Here is a 16,828-nt window from a genome sequence, read left to right on the forward strand (position 1 = left end):
TACAAATGCCATCATTTTCAAGAGGGTCAACCAGGATCATCGTTAGAACGTGCCTGATTACCAGATCGGCGGGGATGTATCGAATCGCTCCGAATTGCCTAGTACTCGGTACCGGAGTTTAGGGTCTGGTACCCGGATGAAGTCAGCCAGGGCTTTTCCAGATTCCTGGTTTCTATCCTCGTATGGGATCTTATTATGGTTATTATGATCTGACTTGTCTGATGATTTCTGAGTTTCCAGGGTCATGGGGTTGGAAATCTCACTTGTATAAAGACCCCCCAGGTCACATGACCCGGTATAGAAGAAAAAGAAATGTCCCCCCCCCCCCCCAAAAAAAGAAAAGAAATCTTTATATTCACGCCCCTCTACCCCAATGCAATTGACTAGAACTAAAGCATTAAATCAATAAAAAAAGAGTAAAGTGGTACCGTAACCAATTAGTCAGTCCTGGACCAGTTTCCGGATTGCGCCGCCGGTTCCTCTGCCCCTCCACTGCCCACTCACCCACTCCTTCATTTGCCCTTCTAATTCTAACCTTCTCCCCCCCATTTCTCTCAAGACCTTCCCTTAACGATCATGCCTCTTTTTACTCCTTCATCTTGGTTCCCGTCTCCTACGGGAATGAATGGGAAGACTTAATTTTCACTTTGCCCTCACTCCCCCGCATTTTCTCAAGGGAAAAAAAAATTTCCTTCCCCGACCGCCCTCACCGTCCGCCGCCCGCCACAGATTTGGGAAAGCTTCTCTGAAATCGCTCCCCCGAAGACCAGCCCAGGCTCCGCGGGAGCTTGAAGCTTGCATTATCTCCGACCTGGACCCAATTCCTTCTCTTCCTTCCAATCTTTTTCACCTGGTCCATTTCGCTCTTTTTTGCTCTTTCCTCACCGGTATCACCAAGAACAAAATTCACCCATTCATCCTCGGTTGACCGGATCGGGTAATTTTTGCGCATCACAATGGCTCAAAACCGTTCTATGGAAGCTCGCGTCGGGCGAAAGAACCAACGTGAGTGTCGTCTTGACCTAATTAGACCTAACGCATGGGGCGAAATTCGCCCCATGCTTCGTTTCACCTCTTGAGGTAATTCCGATGCTGACATCCCATTGCGTCACAGGTTATGGCTCAAAAGGTGAACGTCTCGTCGCGGGGGTCGTCCCCCTCTCAAATGACAAGTCCAGAGTCCTCATGATTCAGTCCGCCGGACCCGGAGGTTGGGTCCTTCCCAAAGGCGGCTGGGAAACCGATGAGTCAACGGCACAACAGGCCGCCTGCCGTGAGGCTTGGGAGGAAGCCGGTGTCATCTGCACTGTGCAGCGGGATCTGGGATTAATCCCAGACATGCGGCCCAACACTCTCCTGACTTCCAATGCGCCCAAGGCGTCATACCAATTTTTCGAAGTCACTGTTGAAAAAGAAGAGGCTGACTGGCCTGAGAGGCACAAGCGCCAACGAAAATGGGTCACTTATGCCCAGGCAGCACATGCCCTGGCCAATCGACCTGAGCTTCTGGAAGCCTTGAACCGAAGCTCTTTACAGCGGTAGCCATGGCCGCTCATACATAGTGTTCAAAAACACACCCTCTCATACATGGAAACTCGGGTGTGATTTGCTCCATCCCGATGATGACTTGACACGACCCTGAAAAAAAGAGAGACCGGCGGCTTGTCGTTGCTTTTGATTTTCCTCCTACTTTTTCCTTTTTCCACTTGCATCGCATATGCTGCCTATGTGGCCAGGCCGTTCTGCACCTGTTCACTTCGTTCCCCGGAGTATTCATGTTTTTTGCCTCCTTGCTGTGGCCACCTCATAGAAGATCTGTTTTTGTCCCCAGTGCGAGACCCGAAGCAGTTGAAGGGCTCCACTTTCCCATTCCCCTCTCTACTGTTCAGATTCGTGGGTGAAATCCGATATTCCCTAATTCTCGATATCGGAAAAAGGAGAAGATTTCGTTTGTCCTAAATGAACTGGGTTTCGCTAGTATACCCTTTTCCACGATGACTAGCATCTGAATGCCAATCTGAACCAATCCCTCCATTTCCCAATAGCAATTTCCTTCAATTTTATGTAGAAAATCTATAAAAACTTATCGAATTTCCATCATATACGCCGACTTCGCATTTACTTAAGAGAATGTGATTTTCACCACTTCAGGGCGGTTCCCGATTAGGAAAAGCGCCAAATGCTGCTCCGAGAGCAAATCCGCGCGATCTTCACCAATGAACACATCCAACCTCACAACCTTCCACGCTTCTCCCCGTATCTCCATTTCCCGGCAAAGGGTCCGTTCTGCCTCAAACGTCTTTATTTAGGCGGGCTTTCATATAGACACCTAGCCACGGAATCAGGTGGCGGCGATCAACGCTGCCCGCATTACACAATGGAGTACGACATGGTCGACATGGAGGAGCCTACGGGCCCTCAAGTCACCGTCCGTGAAGTCTGTTCTATCCAATTCAACAGATGAACGAAGAAGTAAACTGACCATGCGCATTCTAGGCGGAACCTTACCGCGTCGACTTCAGACTAAGCTCAGTCGATCTCGCGTTCGCCAACTCCCTCCGCCGCACAATTCTCGCCGAAGTGCCAACCGTCGCACTTGACCTCATCGAGATTGAAGCAAACACATCCGTTCTTCCTGATGAGATGCTTGCTCATCGTCTTGGTATGATTCCTCTTGTCGCAAAGAACTGCGATCAGGACTTGGAGTACACCCGTGACTGCGACTGCGAGGACCACTGTGTGCGGTGTAGCATAACGCTTTCACTGCACGCGCGCTGCGGAAGCGGTATCATGGCTGTTTACGCGCGCGATCTGATCGTCCAGGGCGAGCGCGTGAATGACACCATCGGAGATCCCGTTATCACGGATCCTGAAGGAAAGGGACCGTTGATTGTTAAGTTGCGGAAGGGTCAGGAGATCAAGATGACTTGCTTGGCTAAGAAGGGAACGGCAAAGGAGCATGCAAAATGGGCACCTACTTCTGCTGTGGGCTTTGAGTATGATCCTCACAATAACATGCGCCATGTCGATTACTGGTACGAGCAGGATCCTATTAAGGAGTGGTATGTATATCTATTGCAAATCCTTTGTGAAATGACCCTTTCATGCTGACCATGCATTTTCAGGCCTATCTCTGAGAATGCCGCTTGGGAGCCTGCTGCCAACCCCGACCAGCCTTTCGATTACGACGCCGAGCCAAACACCTTCTACATGGACGTGGAGAGCATCGGAAACCTCGAACCAGATATGATTATTCAGCAGGGTATCATCTGCCTGCAGCGCAAGCTGGCCACCACTGTCTCCGTTCTCCAGGGTGAAAGTGAGGATGGCCACGTCGGAGGCCATGATGACACCGATATGATGGGCGGCGGTGATGCGGATGGCTACGAGCCTCCGGAGGGTATTGATGGAAACATGACTTCATATGGAAACGGTGCTGCCAGTGCCTGGGGTGCTAGTGCACAGACTCCGTATGGCGCCACTCCTTACGGACAGAGTGCGTACGGATTCTAATCGTAGAATGGGTGAGAACCGGGGTGGATGCAAGGCTACAAAAACAGGAGGCTCGATAGCATGCAGGTTGGAGTTTGTCTTTTTCCTTTCTCTTTTCGATCTTCTAGCTTATCCTTTGGCGGTTTGGCGGCGTAACCTGGAGTTTTCGTGCGATACAATACCGCTGCTGATGATCAACTGGTTTCGAGACCGCTTTGTTCATATTTACACTACATTACAAAATCACAACGCTAGTTGACGAGTCTTCTCCTTGATTCAAACTGTCAAGTTGCCCCTTTTGCAGCCTGAAGATGTCTCTTGTTCTTTTCTGGTGATACTGAGAACGCTGGGGGTATGGTACTAGTTCGAGTATCTTAATGCCATCATGGTAAGCGATATTGACTGCCTCCCTGAGCCTACTTCTAAGATCGTATCTCTGTCTCCTAATAATTCCAATGCCCAACTGATGCGTCCGTCTCTGGGGATTTTGGCGCGCAACTTTACAAGTACGCGGCTGAGCCTAGTTGTCCGTAGGGGCCATCTACCCAGATGGCTTCCAAGATAGGTACGCAAGTCAATCTATGTGTCACTACTGCTGCCCTAGGTACCTACTGTTATACTAGTACTACCCACCATAATTAGTCTACAGACGAATATTCAACGTCCTATTCACCTGTTGTCTAGATCTGACACAAAAGATCCTTCCTTATACCCAATCCTAAGCTCGTACTCGCACTGTTGATCACATATAGATCCAATGGCTCGACTGAATAGCCTGCGCACTAATACCTCTCGAACTCCGTATAGCACAAAGTGCAGTCCACAGGGCCAAGGGCCAAGCAATGCTAAGCGAGTGAGGAGTAAAGCCGCCGTGAGGGGTTCCGGAATCGGTGGTGAAAGCAGATCACGTTATGCGGGGAATAGCAAGTAATGAGATTCTCAAGGAATTATACTAAGCCTCTTGATATGTTCCTGGCTAAAACCCCGCACGAGGGTGGCTTAGATCTCGGGAGAGCACAGGAGGTGCCGGTATGGAATTGATTACAGTTGAGGTAAGATCCGAGAGACTAGGACTAACTGAGGTAATGTATTTCGGTCTCTGTCGCCAATTCTTTCATGGCTCTAACTAGATGTAAAGGGTTCGAGAGTATTAGCGGTCAGATGCCAGTCGTCTATAATCAAAAAGACGAGTCACTGCTTGATTCATTTTACAAGGTGCATATTTAACCAAGCATGTCAGGGAGATACTAGCTGCACTTTCTTACTAAAAAGTATAATCCCAAATTCAGTAGGGCATTGAAACCAGGTGCGTGCATATAGACATAAGCTTCTAGAAGATCGTCTTGGTATTGTAAAATGCCTATAAGATAGCAAAGTCAATTCAATACTAAGACTGATTCAGCCTCGGGGATACTAAGATAGGGCTAGTACCTAGACAGTCCCAAAGTATCAAGTTGTCTTTAGCAACGGGCCCTGATCCCAGCACTAAGAACGTCGAGTACAAGCCCTCGCATTTGAACGAATAAGACATGCACATAAGTAAATGGCTTTAGAAAATAAGATGTGTCATTTTGCTTTAACGTAGATCCTCTTTCTTTGAAAGAGGAACTCGCTCTTCATTCCTTGTCGCTTCACATGTAGAGCGTTCAGTACAGTCAGCCTGCACCTCTTGTCTCCTTCGGGCATATAGTGCTGCACCTCGAGAGGCGGCGAATGTTGGATCAACGATTTTGGAGACGACAGCAGGACCTGCATGATCGGGGATATTCGTTTGAAGATTCCCAGGCCATGTAGGCATTATTTCAGCCATGGCATCTCGCAAAGTAGCTAGAAAGCGCGGGTGGGTAACACTCTCCCCGGCTAGAAAATTATGCGTAATAGAACGCGAGTAATTTCGAGGAAGGACCAATAATTGCGAACGGAGGTGGGGCCATAATGATTCCTGAGACCTGTTTGTCTGGAGAAGATTATCTAGCCCGAGATTAAAATCCAGAAGCTGTGCGTCATCAAAATTATATCGAGATAAAGCCTGCCCCCCCATTGGGGCCATGATGCTGGTGTATAGAAGATGCCGACTGTAGAAGATGGTGAAAACTTGGGGAAAGGGCGGCTTTCCAAACTCTTGTTCGCACTCCCAAAGATCCTGATAGTTTATGCACAGTCCATATTCATTTGCTGCAAAAACAGCATCGGCCTCCGCTAAGCTTCTGGGGTAAAAGCCGCTGTCGCCTACCCATGTGCGCAGATTTAAGTCCCCTAGTGCAGCGTTGACTATTGAACTGATAGAGCTGAGATCAGGAGTTGTAACCGCAACTCTATCAAGTGGTTGAGATATTTCTTTCTCAGTAGAATTTTGGAGTACTTGGAGTAATTCGCTGATGATTTCAACATCGTTGTGCGCTTTGATCGGGGAACCGAGTTTCTTGTTAAGCCAACGCCACCAAGCGCCCCATGCAGTCGTATCAGACAGAGAGAACCGAGAAAGAATGGAAGATTTCTTGGTTCTGTCGAACCATAGCCTGGAGTCGCGTGTAAGTCGCTTCATAAGCTCGAGGTATTCGGGATTTCCCTGGACATGGCCTACTTCAACGACGGTTCCGTTGTAGTAGTGTACTGAGGCTGTCCTTTTTCAAATTTTAGAGGAGTCAGAACGTTGACAGGAAAACATCCTTTGCTCACCCATATGATGGGGTCAGGTCAAAGCCGATCCCGGGAGCATCGTGAATCTGCGTGGAGAGGCATGTTTCACACCATGGGCGACCACAATCGTAGGAGGCATCGATAACGGAGATAAATTGAAATAGTAGAAAGCCTATCAGGAGTTTATTCATTTCAAGAATTTGAATTTCATGGCGCTTGTCAATGACGATGGTCAATGGATATTTGTTATATTCAGGTTCGGGTTCAAGTATTGTTCTTATCGTTTATTGTCAACGCCGGACGTTGCGCTGGAGGTGCAGAGAAAGAGTTAATACGCCATGGGTAGTCCAAAAGTAAGGAAGCATAGAACAGTATGGTGTAAGAAGAGAAGAGAGACGGAAGGAAGGCGGTAGGCACTGACTACGTTGCCACCTAGAGTGTTGTGTCCACGTGACCAGGTAGCCATTTACAGCGCCCAATTTACCGTCAACTAGCGTTGGGGTGAAAATGTTAAGACATAACTTGACTTGACCGAATTCAACTAATCGTCAGTGATAGTGACATTATTGTCCATCGAAGCTTCACATGGCTTAAGTATGTTGCCCCCAGGCCGCCCAGTGAGTGCAGTGTATAGCTTTAAGCAAGGGTACGGATTAGGAACCTTTGATGTGGAGGCTGGGTCTCCTAAATTCCTGGATGCATACGTCTACTGTGTTTCAAACCGAGTCCAACATTCGTTACAGCGATATGAAACTCTGAATAATGAATCAACAAAGCAGAATCAGCTCATCGAGGCTGGAAGCCTTCAGGTCCAATACGACAAGTATTTCAAGTCACGAAAACAGAGCGTAGCAAAGTGGTATAGTTCCTGAGCAATATCCTTCAGGGCCGTTATGGTGGGAGTGTGTCCACGAGAAACAATAGTATACATTAATCCATCTAGGATGAGTTGTCGGCGCAAGACCAGGCTGCCGAACCTCCAGACTCCTTGTAGTCGTCAATAATGCTAATAACCGATCCATATGTGCCAGCAATCATCAGGAAGGTTCCAGCCAAAATGACAAATCCACACCAGCAGACCATCGCAGTCCACTTCCAGTCCCGCTTGGGCCGGCTCCAGTTGTCGTAGAGCCACATGCCGGCCATGGGCTGGAAGCACATGGGGGTGCCGAGCAGAGCGCCGACAAGCGAGACGAGGTCACTGAAAACGGGGATAGCGCTGGCGATAATGTAGGCTACTATTGAGGTGCCAAAGGTGCATGCGAGCCAGACGGACCAGTGTATCACGGTGTTTGCGACTAGATGCCGGGAGCCTTGGAGGATGCGAACGAACATGTATTTTCCGGTGATCTAGGTGATTATTAGTACGAGGATAATTGGTGGGGCTTTTTGTGCGCTTGGGACAGTAGGAAGGAAGGATCGATCTTACGTGGACGAAAAGTAGAGTGCTGGCTATTAAGCCGGGAAGGGCGAATCCGTAGCTGACTTTCTTCACGGTCGGTCCGGCAGAGCCTAGGGCAGGCGAGCTGACGTATGAGCCACAGTAGTAATAGATAACCACGCCGACTACGATGTAAAAGCAAGTGACGACGCTTTGGCAGAGCATAAGGGATCGGTTATAGTGACGGGGGTCGCGCATTTCAGATGCAATGGAGAAGAATGCTGGGGTTCCGGCATATGCGAATACAATGGTGGTTACGGCTGAGATGGCGCTAGAGAAGGATGAATCGGTAACAATCTTGTAGTCGGAGACCCAAACACCATCTTTAGGTGCTGAGGCAGGACGATCTTGAAGACCGACAGCAACGGTAACAATGAGAACTATGGATGGTTAGATCGGGTTATAGTTTGAGCAGAAGCTTGGAGGAAGACTCACTTGAGGTAAGAATGCAGGTCAAGCCAACCCATGCAATCCACGAAATGCGTCCTAGCGTCTGGATGCTGCCTAGAACGAATGCTACAATGAAGGCAACGAAAACATAAACGGCTGTGCAGGTGGCGTGATCGGACACGGCATTCAAGCCGATGGAAATGCCCAGCATTCCGGAGCCTGCGGTGAACATCCACCCTATAGAAGGTCAGAAATGTGTAATTATTTCAATTCAGGTCAACTCACAGAGAATGAAAGCTCCACCGAGAATGATTCTTCCCGGCTTGCCGAATAACAACTCGCCCACGTCGTCAATTCCGTAGACTTCACGATGGCGAATCTTGAAGACACCGATAATGTAGTCAGACCACGTTGTGATTCCAGCAATAGCGCACAGCACTATTACACCCGGTACGATACCAAGGGCATCAAAAGCCACAGGAATCGACAGGACACCTAGACCGATTTGGGTCTTCATCATGAGAACAGCAGTCCCAAGCCATCCGACCTAGTGAGATGTTAGTGAGTCAAGCGACGATCGGTAGGAGATAGCGTACATTGCGATAATTCGGACCATCTTCGGTGATCTCGCCAAATACGGCATCATGAGCATATGCATCGGTAATCTGACCAACATTAGACGTTGTTGGCGATATGGCGCCCTCCTCTTGTTTCTTCTCGAGCATTGACATCGTGAATTGGAGACATGAACTGGAAAAGAAACCTGGGGTTACATTATGGGACCAAGGGCAATATTTAAACCTTTTCAAGGTGTCACGGCTAATACCGGAGGTACCAATACCATACCACAGATACCAGTTGCCACGGGAGGCGTTATCTCGGGGCCAAGGCTTCAGGGGTGATCGCATCTAGATCTGCAAGAGTCTCCACACCAGAGATAAGAGATAGAAGTTCCTTTATCTATGAGTTTTGATCTGATAATACATTGGTTTCTACTATTTTTGGTCTATTTTTCTTCTCTAGATTCTTTCAATTCTACATGTAACGTGGAGTCTGTACGGGAGGATACAACCCCAGATTTTCACTTGGCAGATCGCTTTCACTCCCCGCAAATGGACCGCTCTGAGTACGTAAAAAACCCACTTTTTTGAGTGCGGGGAAATGCAAATTACGTCGTTTCCTCCTAAATCCCGCAAAGCAACGGCTAGTTTCCACCGTCTACGATACTGCGCCGCATCCATGCACGGCCTTATGGTTTACCCTTTCCGGTTGATTGATCAGAAGAAGCTTCGCCTTATCAGCCAACCCTCGGATCTTGCCCTACATAAGCGCGGTGGCTTGCCTAAAGGAGAGAACTGCCTCTTCTGCTTGTACCTTCTCGGCTACAATATATACGAATGACTCCAACATCCCTTTAAGAAAATGTGGCGTGGTGAAGGTTGGGTCGCAACGGCCGAGATAGAATACGGAAAGATACCGACGATGACCTCATGATCAAGCGCCCCGTCACTCCGAGCTGAACTCCGGGCATACTCCCACTGATGCAGGTTGGAATCCAACAGGCCACGCCTCCAAATCTATGGGCGAACGGTCCTTATAATGGCCAGTGCCCGTGACCGGGTTAGGTTCCCGGTGTGGCTCTAAGCAACCGGGCGTCCGACCCGGTTGGGGTCACTTACCTGTAGCCAATTATCGGGCGTCGGGTCGATGAACCCCTGAACAGGAGGCTTGCTGGGCTTTATTTGGTCTGCAAGTCATCTGCCAAGATTGTTTCAAAAACCACCTTCCAGAATGGAAATCGCGCAACCTATGCATGTTGATTGATTCTGTCTTGATCGGTCCATTTTTTCCTATCTGAAAGATGATACCGGAGTAGCTTGCCCCAGTTACTCTATGGCATTACCTAAAGGCCTCGTCAGCCTCGTAAAAATGGAAGATAGGAAGGTTTCCAATCTGAATTGTCATTATTCTTCTCAATGGCATGTTCAATGGATAGCACGATGTTACGATGTTGTTTTCAATACAGGTTTTGTTCAATTTCGCGCAAACCTAATACGTGTGACCGACATGAAAAGATGTCGAGAGGTGCAAAAGTTCATGCCATTACCCCATAATATTACTACAAATTCCCAAAGATAAAGAAGCACATGAAACGATAGGATCAGGACACGAATCCACTTTCGGTCACTAGCCATGTCTCAAAGTCTTTTAACTCGGGATGCATCTTCTTCAAAGTGGAGATATCGGCCCCATAGCCCGAATCATGGAACCACCGAAACATGTATCCAAAATCCTTCATCATCCACAACAGAGAGGAACAAACAAAGCTGAAAGTCAGAGGCACGTCCCGACCGGTCTTCGCCTTGAATATCTTAGCCATCTCCTCAAACGTGAGGTCGTCACCAGCCAAGGAAAGCGATTTGTTCGCCCATTCCTCTGGGTGAAGGAAAGCCTGAGCTGCAAAAAATCCAATATCGGCAACAGCGATGACCTGTAAGGGCTTTTCCTTGACCACGTCCTTCCAGGACGTAGCGAAGACCTTCCCAAAGAAATCGGGGGTGAGGTTATCGAGGAATGCAACGGGGCGCAAGATCGTCCACGCCATCTCCGTACCCTTTGTTTGCTCCACCAGATGATGTTCAATATGGTGCTTGCTAATGAAATGAGGGATTTCAGTCTCAGTATCATACGAAGCGTCACCACCTCGATCCACAGATGAATAGACGAAGAATTTGACGTCATGCTTCAACGACGCATCGATAAGCCCTTTGCCCTGCCGTTCTTCGGCTCCCTGATCCGAGGAGCCCGGGATCGGGACCTATACATATCCATGCATTAGCTAACGCATATAGTTCAGCATATTGCTTTACTTTACCTGCACACTATAAACACCCCAGATGGGCTGCGACGTGATCTTCTGGGCATTCGCAAAGATTCCTTCGGGGTCGTCGAGATTGCCTTCGACCAGTTGGATTTGGGACGATTTGTTCTTGAGTTTCTGCGCTCCAGCAGAGTTGGCATCGCGAGTGACGGCTAAAATCTCCATATCTGCGTTTTGGTTGAGGAGTGCGCTGATGACGCTGCCGCCTTGTTTACCGGTGGCGCCGGTGATCAGAACTGTTTTGGACATATTCGCGTCGGAAGCCGTTGGTAAAAGAACTGTTACTGAGAGTAAAGGTGATTTAAAGATAGATGTTATCCTTCTTGATATATGTTGGTTATAAATTGGATGAAATCTTTTCGTAGATTTCTAATTTTTGACCGAAGTCGCGAGGTTTCTAATCGGCGTCATCATTGATAATCATCGGGATTAATCTAGGCCGGTGGATCCGATCGCTATCCGTGGATTGGCTAATTTGCCAAAGAGTTCTCCAGTTAACACGAGATTCGAGAAAGCCATCTCTCATTTCATTGGAGCACTCGCAGAGGTTGCTGAGACTCTGGGGAAACAGATCAATGACGCACTTTGTCACCGTTGGGGCCTGAGGTTCTGCGGTGATGGCGACTCCCATGACTCAGCTGAATAGCAGATTGGATTCCTTCAGTTTCCAGGGGATCTCTCTTGGTTTACAGATAAGAATGTTTCTAAGTCGAGAAAACCATGTCTGCTCCTATAAATTTCAATATTGACATGATGTAGCAAATGATGCCGCTCTATGTATATAGGAAAACATGTAGGATTCTACCCTAGATCATCTGCCAGATGCTCAATCTTTCCTATAAACAAGTCGCTTCTGCGTATCAACCTAAATCAAGCCAAAAACACCATAGCCAAAGAAAAGTATGCAGCCACGAGTAGGTAACCAAGTCAAGGCAACTCTCGGGGTTGCCTTGATCCCGGGCTATCCAATTGGTCAACTGAGTGGCTTGCGGAGCCATTCAGGCACTAGAGCATCGCTAAATCGCCCGGAGGCGCTGAGTGGATCACCAAAGACCCTGTCAGGGTCTCTTGGCCCTGAATTCCAAGTGAAGCCAAACTCCAATTAGCCAATCTAGTCAAATTTGTTAGATCTAATTATAATCCACGCTACTTGGTAAAACACCACCAACCAAAAGTCCACTAATGAGCCTCCAAGACTTTCAAGCCCAAGGCTCTTAAAAATCATATAGCCCCCTTTCCCTGCTTCATTCCATGTCCCTTTGTTGTTTCACGCAATAATAGTTCTGGTTATTGGAGATGTATTCACATATCGAAGATCGCGGTAGCACGGTGACAGCAGCCCACTGCAAAGCCCAAGAAGACCTACCAATTGGTTCGCATCACCACTGGAATTAAATGAAAGAACCTCGGCTAATTCAAAGAGAAAAAAAAAGTCGATCGCCTCCTAGAGCCCCAAACGATTGCCAACTTTCTCGGCTTCGCCCTCGGCAACCCTCTCCCAAACGGCACCCAACCAGACGCATCCATAATCCGCTTAGAAACCTCTGAACTCCCCCAACTTCAGGCAAACTTCCCCCCGAACTCAACCGGCAAATCAATCCTAGACCGCGTGTCAACCCGCATCGGCTCCGAAGAAGACAATGCACGTCTCTGCCTCGTCGGGAAGAACATCCATGCCCTGAAATCCCGATTATGGGAGGGAATCCTCCCAATAAGCGATACACGCTGGAAAGAGAAGCAATTAGATGACCCAAAGAACTTCGATTACGCATGCCAACATCTTACATCAGTGGTCGCTGTATTCGAGTACCTAAATACACCAATCGTCCGGGAATATCTCCGCGACACCTACAACCTTATTCACGATCACTGGGCCAGCGCAGATACCCTACTCAACGCGGGTAGAGTCCAAAATGGTCTGCCACGTGTAAGCATCACAAAATTATGGACGTTGTACATGTCGACTCATTTCGAGGTTATGACGCACCGAGCGCATGCCTGGGTTACGAGACATGTGGATGCGCTTCGGGCTCAGCAGTTACAGGGCTTACGAGATCATCGTCTGCCGGCTGGATTGACTGGTCCGGATCGGTTGCAGTGGAGGTCTATGGATCACTTGCATGTATTGTTGGAGCTTGGAGTTATGGCTGATTACATGATTATGATTCCGATGAAGGGGTACAAGGGGTATGCGGAGCTTTATCCGGAGCGAATCGCTGCAGCTGCAGCTCTGGGTCAGTTGGGCGTTGGTGATTATCAGAGGCGGGGGAAAGCGTATGCGGAGCGTTTGAAGGCGCGAAGTCATCAGATTATGTTTAATAATGCGATGCCGTGGAATGATGATGGCACTGGGGAGTCGGGGAGGTCGTCTGGAGAGCACTATCGGCGGTTGGCTATGCATCAGATCCAGGCTCAAAATGAGACTCGGGAGGTGATGCGAGGGGTTCCTGGGCCTTTGCCAAAGGAGCCTTGGATCAGTAATTGTCTTTCAGCTAGGGAAAACTCCCCAGCAGGTGAGAAGGTTGAGTATGGGCTGACGATTTATCGGTTGACGTATGGGCAGTCGGAGGCTGAGTGGACCGGGTTTGTTGAGAAGCTTGAAGCGCATATTTCGAACTGGGGAGATGGGCAGACGGGCTGTCATCTTCTCAAACCACATTTGAAACTTTGCTGGGTTGACGGGAAGGAAATTGATATTGCGGAAGGCGATATTGAAGCAGCTAAACGGTCGGTATCGGTCCCTTTCTACGCTTACACACACCTAATGATTCGCATAGACACTTCAACAAGGCAAATGAAAGTAGGGAGGAATCTGGTGAGAGTGGAAATCTGCAGGTGCAAGATAATGTCTTCATCGCCATCGACCCAGTCTCATTCGCTTCTTATACCACGAACTCTTACCGAGCTGCAACATCGCTAGTTCTGCCTGGTGATTTCAGTGGCTTCGTTCTTGCAATTGATCCCGAATTTGACCCCAAAGAGGGAATTGAGCGACCGGACGAATCTCCTGGCTACACTGGCCAGATGCGCATCCTTGGAAGTCTCATCTGGGGCGACCTCTACGCTCTTTTTGCGTCCCAGTCAGTATCACTAGACGACCTTTGGCCCTTGGCAATGGACCATCCAAACCAAGTATACGTTGGCTCAATGACCCCACTAGAGGGCTACTTATGGAGGAAGCAGAATGCGGCGCGTTGGATTATTCTGCGAGAAGTGGTGGAGTATGCAAAGCGTAAGATGGGGATGACTACATCATCAACATTTGAATCTGCAACTGGGAATGCTTCATCTTCAACTGCCCCGACGGAAGCACCACAGCCAGCCTTGAGATCACAAGCAGCGGAAAACTCCATGCCTGCCCCATCCTCGGAGTCAAATCCGATCAATGCGGAACTTCGTCAATTCATGCTCCGGGACTTTCGGCGCTATCTGCGCCAAAATGGTGCAGATCGGGAGGCAGTCATAGTTGATGAAATGTTAGATCTTCCGCCTGGTGGTACCGTCGATATTTCTCGACTGGGACAGCGAATGAATGCTGATTTGGAGAGGCGACAGCGGCAACAACGAGATGGGATAGATCCGGATGAGAACGAGACAGATGAAGGTCCACCGGACTGTCCCACACAGTAGATCATGCATAGTATACCTTTTCTTCCTCCTCAATTTCGAGAGGCATGAATACTTCACATTTCTTCGTATGCCAAACCATTCTATGTAATCTCTATTGAAGGCTTTTGGAGTCGAAAGCTCGTATATTCGGGGTAACTAGTCAGGAGATGTATATTAAAATCCAGTAATCCCTGCTAATGTAAAAGCTTTCAGCAAATACTGGCTGCTCCATTACTTCCAATTTCTCTTCCATCTTCATTTCACTCCTTCCGCTTTTTACTCGTTTCTAGCATAAGGCCTCATTGCTGGACCTTCCCATTTATGCCGTCCGCGAACAATCCAATCTCCACAGGCAAACAACATAACAAACCCAAGAACAGGTCCAGCATAATTCATGTTCTCCGCGGTAACCGGGACCGTTGCCGGAAAGGGAAGGAAGATGACAAAATAAGTAGCGAAGAGAATGGCGAGAAGATTCATGGGGAGGCCAAATTTCCCTAGACTAAATGTTCCCCTTGGTATATCCTGGGGCGCCATGAAGCGCTTTAGGACAAGGAGGACGAGAGGGATAAGATATGATATATAGAGGCCGAGCGTGCTAAGCGAGAGAATAGCGTTGAACGCAGCCGTAGACCCAATCTGGATGAACGAGAGCACGAAGATGCATGATGCAACTAGAAGCAGAGCACGGAGGGGGATTTTGTAGGTTGGGTCGACGAAGGCAAAGAACTCGGAGAAGGGGAGTCCGTTGTCTCGAGCGAAAGCCCAGGTGAGACGCGTGACAGAGGCAAGGCCGTTGAAGAGGGCAATCCAGCCGGGGAGCATACCCAATGCCATGAGGACGTAGGTGGCTGCCTTAGATCCAGTTGCTTGGTAGGCGATTGTGATGATAGGGTAGCCTGTTGCGCTAGTGAGGGCTTCTGTGTAGTCGCCCATACAGTAGAGGACTGTGATCAGGTAGGCGAATGCGAGAGTCCCATTGATCAAAGTCCCATAGATCATGGAGCGAGGGACGACAACTTTGGCATTTTTGATTTCTTCGGCCATGTGGATTACGCCATCGACGCCTGTGTGGATTAGATTGTGGAACATTCTGATGGTAGAGACTAGAGGGACGTACCAGCCAGAGGAGTAATGACACCAAGGAGACCGATGGAAAATACAACTCCAGAATCTTTCCAACCACTTAAGCCGCCAACAAATGTGTCCCAGACAAATGAGTCCGGGTTTCGAGGGGCGAGAGTAACGAAGACGGCGATGGTGACAGGTAGGAAGACGACATGCATGATACCCGCAGCAACCTCAATGGCTCCCAGAACACGACGCGCAAATATATTGATGACAATCGGGATGATTGCAACTGCCCACATGAGCAGCGTACCTCGCCATCTCTGAAGCTCGTAGCCAGGGTCCGCCAGTACAACCAGACCTTGGATTTGGGTACCAATGAAGTATGGTGCGATACAGACGAGAGCGGACCAGGAGAAGACAGTGACCCAACCTTATTATGTTGAGCGTGATACTAGAACCGAAAAGAAATTGGGAATGCGCTCACCTTGAAAGAAACTGATGAATCGACGACCGCGAGGTGCGAGGAAATAGCTCCAGTGATATTGAGCACCTGCAGTTGGGTGTCTATCAATCTTATCAGCACTGCCACATTGCACCCATAATTTATGGACGTACAGAGAGGCCAGCTCGGCTAGAGAGCACGCGATAGCCAGATTGCCCAGGGTACTCAAGATAATCCCATAAACAATCGCTGCAGGGCCGCCATTGTATAGCCCCGCGAGCAAACTACCACCGGCAGACTCCCATGTGGCAAGTAGACACGCGGAGAATGCGACGGATGAGAAGAAGTTGAGATATCTCTAGTGTACGATCAGTATCTCCGCGGGTCAATCTAATCATGAAATTTACCTCCAGTTGTTGTTTCTGTCGCATTGTCGCGCTCTCATAGGCACCGTTCCAATTACCTGCGGGCACTGACCGCACAGCGCTCTCGCTCTTCAGTTCCATCTCTTCCTGCATATTGAAAAACTATTGAGGCCAGAGAAGTCGGAGAAAACAAGTCGACAGGAAAAGACCCTTCTGAAGACGGCAAGAAGTACTTACACAGACCTATCTTGGCATCCTCTGCCTCATCTCCGTCAACAAGGGCTAGACAGGGGTCCTGATTGCGCAATGAATGCGAAACGAGAAAGCCAACACCTCGCATGCGAGTTATTGCGCCGCGCTGCAACGGTACAGTTCGCTTCGGCACAAACCCTTGTCTTTCGCAATCTAGTAACGAGACCGGTTCTGTTTAGTGCTGTTTAGCGTAGTTTAGTGCCGTCTAGTGCCGTTTAGTGCGGGATCTGGACTCTCCCGGAGAA

The 16,828-nt window shown here is 48.8% G+C and overlaps 7 protein-coding genes across 7 annotated transcripts; 3 read left to right on the top strand and 4 right to left on the bottom strand.

Annotated features, from left to right (window-relative positions):
- Window positions 1–956: 956 nt before the first annotated feature.
- N7484_005875 (NUDIX hydrolase) lies at window positions 957–1,542 on the top strand (the record flags this gene model as incomplete). Its single annotated transcript, XM_057116294.1, has 2 exons — window positions 957–1,005; window positions 1,115–1,542. 2 exons carry the CDS (start codon window positions 957–959, stop codon window positions 1,540–1,542), a joined length of 477 nt encoding a protein of 158 aa, XP_056972177.1.
- Window positions 1,543–2,377: 835 nt separating this feature from the next.
- N7484_005876 (DNA-directed RNA polymerase II core subunit RPB3) lies at window positions 2,378–3,513 on the top strand (the record flags this gene model as incomplete). Its single annotated transcript, XM_057116295.1, has 3 exons — window positions 2,378–2,437; window positions 2,497–3,062; window positions 3,126–3,513. 3 exons carry the CDS (start codon window positions 2,378–2,380, stop codon window positions 3,511–3,513), a joined length of 1,014 nt encoding a protein of 337 aa, XP_056972178.1.
- A 1,555-nt stretch (window positions 3,514–5,068) lies between these two features.
- Window positions 5,069–6,323, bottom strand: N7484_005877 (uncharacterized protein; the record flags this gene model as incomplete). Its single annotated transcript, XM_057116296.1, has 2 exons — window positions 5,069–6,116; window positions 6,172–6,323. The coding sequence occupies 2 exons, from the start codon at window positions 6,321–6,323 to the stop codon at window positions 5,069–5,071; spliced, it is 1,200 nt and encodes a 399-aa protein (XP_056972179.1).
- Window positions 6,324–7,071: 748 nt separating this feature from the next.
- On the bottom strand, window positions 7,072–8,688 carry N7484_005878 (uncharacterized protein; the record flags this gene model as incomplete). Its single annotated transcript, XM_057116297.1, has 5 exons — window positions 7,072–7,482; window positions 7,562–7,953; window positions 8,009–8,200; window positions 8,249–8,510; window positions 8,560–8,688. 5 exons carry the CDS (start codon window positions 8,686–8,688, stop codon window positions 7,072–7,074), a joined length of 1,386 nt encoding a protein of 461 aa, XP_056972180.1.
- A 1,436-nt stretch (window positions 8,689–10,124) lies between these two features.
- Window positions 10,125–11,093, bottom strand: N7484_005879 (NmrA-like family protein; the record flags this gene model as incomplete). Its single annotated transcript, XM_057116298.1, has 2 exons — window positions 10,125–10,781; window positions 10,839–11,093. The coding sequence occupies 2 exons, from the start codon at window positions 11,091–11,093 to the stop codon at window positions 10,125–10,127; spliced, it is 912 nt and encodes a 303-aa protein (XP_056972181.1).
- A 1,047-nt stretch (window positions 11,094–12,140) lies between these two features.
- N7484_005880 (uncharacterized protein) lies at window positions 12,141–14,474 on the top strand (the record flags this gene model as incomplete). The annotated part of the gene is made up of 3 exons (XM_057116299.1): window positions 12,141–12,216; window positions 12,266–13,571; window positions 13,622–14,474. The coding sequence occupies 3 exons, from the start codon at window positions 12,141–12,143 to the stop codon at window positions 14,472–14,474; spliced, it is 2,235 nt and encodes a 744-aa protein (XP_056972182.1).
- Window positions 14,475–14,729: 255 nt separating this feature from the next.
- Window positions 14,730–16,484, bottom strand: N7484_005881 (putative GABA permease; the record flags this gene model as incomplete). Its single annotated transcript, XM_057116300.1, has 4 exons — window positions 14,730–15,520; window positions 15,574–15,954; window positions 16,009–16,324; window positions 16,374–16,484. 4 exons carry the CDS (start codon window positions 16,482–16,484, stop codon window positions 14,730–14,732), a joined length of 1,599 nt encoding a protein of 532 aa, XP_056972183.1.
- Window positions 16,485–16,828: the final 344 nt, after the last annotated feature.

Source organism: Penicillium longicatenatum, assembly GCF_028827895.1.
Source record: "Penicillium longicatenatum strain IBT 33135 chromosome Unknown contig_3_segment0_segment0, whole genome shotgun sequence".
Taxonomy (NCBI): domain Eukaryota; kingdom Fungi; phylum Ascomycota; class Eurotiomycetes; order Eurotiales; family Aspergillaceae; genus Penicillium; species Penicillium longicatenatum.